Source organism: Setaria viridis, chromosome 3 (genome assembly GCF_005286985.2).
Source record: "Setaria viridis chromosome 3, Setaria_viridis_v4.0, whole genome shotgun sequence".
NCBI lineage: Eukaryota > Viridiplantae > Streptophyta > Magnoliopsida > Poales > Poaceae > Setaria > Setaria viridis.
This window is the reverse complement of record NC_048265.2, coordinates 38,272,898-38,277,594: the sequence shown is the minus strand read 5'-3', so window position 1 is coordinate 38,277,594 and position 4,697 is coordinate 38,272,898. Positions and strand designations below refer to the sequence as shown.

General features: G+C 53.1%; 1 protein-coding gene across 1 annotated transcript; it reads left to right on the top strand.

Annotated features, from left to right (window-relative positions):
- Positions 1 to 2,413: 2,413 nt before the first annotated feature.
- Positions 2,414 to 3,338, top strand: LOC140222262 (uncharacterized). Its single transcript, XM_072292430.1, has 2 exons — positions 2,414 to 2,527; positions 3,066 to 3,338. Exons 1-2 carry the CDS (start codon positions 2,414 to 2,416, stop codon positions 3,336 to 3,338), a joined length of 387 nt encoding a protein of 128 aa, XP_072148531.1.
- The last annotated feature ends 1,359 nt before the right edge of the window (positions 3,339 to 4,697 follow it).

The window sequence follows — 4,697 nt, the reverse complement described above, 5'->3', positions numbered from 1 at the left end:
GCGGGCCCACAGTTGGTCCGCATACACCCGGTCCACAGCTACCCAGCACTCTCGGAGCCAATCCGAGCATAGTAGATCCGACTACTGCCGAGGCGATCATGACAACCGCACGGGAGGTCAGCTGGAGCCCATCCAGGAAGAAGAGGTGGAGCAACCTGTCAACCCACCCACCAACAACGATAATCACGGCAACCGATGCTGCGGTAGGAGAGGCGATGTTGAGGATCATGGAAGACAAGGTCGGCAACGTGATCTCCATGAAGAGTTGCGTGACCTCCGCGACCGCCGCAACCTCCACCCGACCTCAACAACCGTCACCCAAGAGTGGGAAGAGGTCGAGCTCCGTCGCCGTGCCTAGTAAGACCGCGACTATGGCGCTCCTAGACTCAACTATGGCACAGAACACGAGGACCACCGGCACCTGGAAGACAAGATGTGTCGTCGTGCTGACTACGACTGCATGTATGGCTCCCCTGAAGATGCCTATGCACCTCCTAGGTGCGAAAACGGCAGACGCCCTAGGGCTCCACCCATTGTATACAACCTTGAGGATGATGACAACACAACGATTGGTGGCTTCGCTACCTTCTCTCCCCGCCTTAGGGTCGTGGACTAGCCGGCCTCCATCAAGCTGGCCATCAATGAAAAGTACGATGGTCGCTTCGACCCCACCATCAGACACAAGACGTATAGTACCACGGTGAAAGCCGCCCACGGCACCTACGACTAGAATTACCAGGCTACCTATAGCCGACCTGGCAACACGGAGAAACTTGGTCTAGTCTGCCAGAGGAAGAATGAAACTATTTGAGAGTACGCCAATCGCTTCTTCGAGAACTGCAACAAGTTGGCCGGCGTCGAGAACTGCGACATCATCATGTACTTTTGCTCCAGCCTGATGAACCGCACCATGTTCTGCAAGTTGTATGAGGCTGCCACCAAGACGGTCGGGCAGATGGACGTTGTCAACACCTAGGCAGACATAGAGGAGGCGGTGATAGTACAGTTCTAGGACGGCAAGCATCACTACAACGACGACTACAACCAGCCGACCCATGATGAACACCAAGCACAACCAGAGTCCTGACTTTGGAAAAGGGCCCCCGAGGTCCTCACTGCTGAAGGCGACCCTGCTAGGCTGACCACCTTCCTCCGGGAAGAATTCGATGACACCCTCAATGCTCCGTGCCCCTTCCACAAGGATGCACGTCATAATCTTCGGGACTGCACAGTCCTCAAGAAAGAGCTCGGCGCCCCGGTGGACTACAAGCGACCCCGTCGCAACTACTACGTAAGGGACGACAGCTGTCACGACTACCGCCGTCGCGATGACCGCAACGACCGCGACAACCGTTGTCGCGATGACCGCTACCACGACGACCACGACCACCGCTGTGACGATCGCCACCATGATGACCGCGACAACCATTGACGCGATGATTGCGACGACCAACACCGAGAGGAGCGCCGCAATCAGCCTAACCCAGATGCCCACCGGCCCGACGCCGACCAAAATGGGGAATTCCAGCGACCAAATTGTCAGGTCAACATCATTATGGCCAGCCTCAATGCTTTCCGCAACAACCGCAAGCAGAAGCTGCACCAGCGAGAGGTGCACTTTGTCTTCATATGATCAGTCAAGTATCTACGCTGGTCAGAGCAACCCATAACCTTCTCCAGGGAAGATCACTGGGTCCACATTCCAGAACTCGGGTCCTACCCGTTGGTGGTCTGCCCGACCATAGACCGGGCCCTACTCCCCAAGGTGTTGATTGACGGTGGCAGCAGCCTCAACATCATCTTCACCAAGATCTTTAAGCGCATGGACTTCAACTTCGAGCAGCTCTAGCCCTGTGAAGAACCCTTCTACGACATCGTCCCTGGCAAAGGATCCTATTCGATTGGCCAAGTTGTTTTGCTAGTCACCTTTAGCACGCAAGCCAACTACCGCATGGAGTACCTCACATTTGAGGTAGCCAACTTGAAGACTTACTACCATGCCATCCTTGGCAAGCCCATGCTGGTGAGGTTTATGGCGATCCTGCACCACACCTACCTCGTCCTCAAAATGCCGGCTCCAAACGATGTCCACTCTGTCTACAGTGACATGGAGACATCCTACAAGTGCAACACGGAGGTGGTGCAGCTCGCTAAAGCGCTGGACTACTCAGCCAAGGCCACTGCCATGCTCGCCGAGGCCCAGAAGGTAGACAAAGACCAGCTCATGATCCTAGAAATGGAGCTGACACCCACGGGACTGCAGCCCGACCCCATGGTCAAGAAGATCTACCTCGGCCTAGAAGACCCAACCAAGACGGCTCTCATAGGGTCCGACCTCTGCGAGAAATAGGAACTCTTGCTCACCAGTTTCCTCCGGGAAACCTTGAACATATTCGCATGGAAGCCATCCGATATGTCCAGTGTACCGCGGGAGCTGGTTGAGCACTCCTTGGAATTGAGCAAGACAGCAAGACCGGTCAAGCAAAAGCTTCACAGCTTCACCAAAGATATCAAGGAGGCCATTAGGGTAAAACTTAATAAGCTCTTAGCCACCGGATTCATTTGCAAATGTAAGGATCTCGACTGGTTAGCCAATCCAGTCCTTGTAAAAAAGAAAACCGGTGAATGGAGATTGCGTATTAATTACACCGACCTCAACAAGCACTACCCTAAAGACCCCTTACTCTTCCGCGCATCGGCCAATTCGTATACTCCACAGCTGGGAGCATCTTGCTATGCTTCCTCGACTGCTACTTGGGGTATCACCAGATCACCCTTAATCCTGCCGACCAAGACAAGACGGCGTTCATAACAACCTTCGGCATCTATTGCTAAAACACCATGACCTTTGAGTTGAAAAATGCCGGCGCCACCTACTTGAAGGCAATCTAGGGTTGCCTCGCGACGCACTACACAGTAACATCGAGACCTACGTCAACAATGTAGTTATCAAGACCAAAGATGGAGGAGAGCTTCATAGCCGACCTCGCAGAAACCTTCAACAGTCTCCGGGCCTATCGCTGGAAACTCAACCCGGGCAAATGTGTCTTCGGTGTTCTGTCTAGAAAGCTCCTAGGCTCTATGTCAGCCAGTGCGGCATCGAAGCCAATCCGGTCAAGGTGGATGCAATCAGAAACATGACAAAACCATCCAACAAGAAAGACGTCATGAAACGTATTGGCATGATGGCGGCCCTCAACCGCTTCATTAGCAAACTCGGAGAAAAGGGTCTGCCCTTCTTCAAGCTGCTCAAAAAGGCGGACAAGTTCAAGTGGGATAATGAGGCTAGCAAGACACTCGAAGAGCTCAAAGCTTTCCTCACCCCCCTCCCGTCATGACGGCCCCGGCTGACCAACGACGCACATTGTCAGCACCGTGCTAGTTGTACTATGTTAGCGAGCGTGAAGAGCCCGACCATGCCAACATGGTGCAGCATCCGATGTATTATGTTAGCGAGGTCCTCAGCGACTCCAAGATCTGCTACACACAGGTTCAAAAATTGCTCTATGCAGTTCTTATCTCGTCAAGAAAGCTGCACCACTACTTCAAGGAGCAAAAAATTCACGTGGTAGCCTCGTACCCCATCGACAAAATTCTCCATAACAGGGATGTCAATGGTCAAGTTGTCAAGTCGTCCATGGATCTCGGTGAGTTCGATCTCGAATTCTGCCCATGTCGTGCGATCAAGTTGCAAATCCTGGCTAACTTCGTGGCTGAGATTCAAAAGCCACCCTTCCTGGAGAGGCAAGAACACTGGACTATGTACTTTGACGGCACCTTCAACCTCAAAGGAGAGGAGCGGGGGTCCTATTCATATCCCCCAAAAGCGAGCAGCTGAAGTATGTGCTCCAGATCCACTGCAAGGCTACCAACAATGGCACCGAGTATGAAGCTCTCATCCACGGCCTCCGCATTGCCGTTTCCCTAGGGATCAAGCGCATCCTTGCGTACAGCGACTCCAAGGTCATCATTGAACAGGTCAACAAGAACTGGGACTACACCAAGGAGTCCATGGACGCTTACTGCATGGAAATCTGCAAACTTGAGGCTCACTTTGATGGTCTTGAGTTCCACCAAGTCCCTAGGGACCACAATGTCGCCGCCGACGTCCTATCCAAGCTCGGCTCCAAGCGTGCGTAGGTTCTGGTCGGTGTCTTCATACAAGATCTCCGAAAACCATCCATCAAGGTTCTAGACCCGAACCAAGTCAATGGTAGCGTTGAGGCCCCGATCGTCCCAGCTCCTACTAATGTCATGATGATTGAGGCAGAAGAAGACTAGCGCGCCCCGTTTATAGCCTTGATCTCTGACCAGATGGTGCCAGAGGATAAGATAGAGCATGAAAAATTAGCTCGGCGGAGTGCAAACTACGTCATCCTCTGTAAGGAGCTCTACAGAAAAGCCGCATCCACAGGAATCTTGATGAAGTGCATTCTGCACAGCGAGGGCATCGACCTTCTTCAAGAGATCCACTTGGGAACATGTGGGAACCACATCGCCTCACGCACTTTGGTCGGCAAGGCCTTCCACTCTGGTTTCTACTGGCCAACGGTGATAGCCGATGCAAAGGAGCTCGTTCAAAGGTGCAAAGGATGTCAGTTTTTCTCCAAGCAGCAACATCTACCGGCCCAAGCTCTACACACCGTCCCACCATCATGGTCCTTCGCATGCTGGGGGCTGGATATGGTCGAACCCTT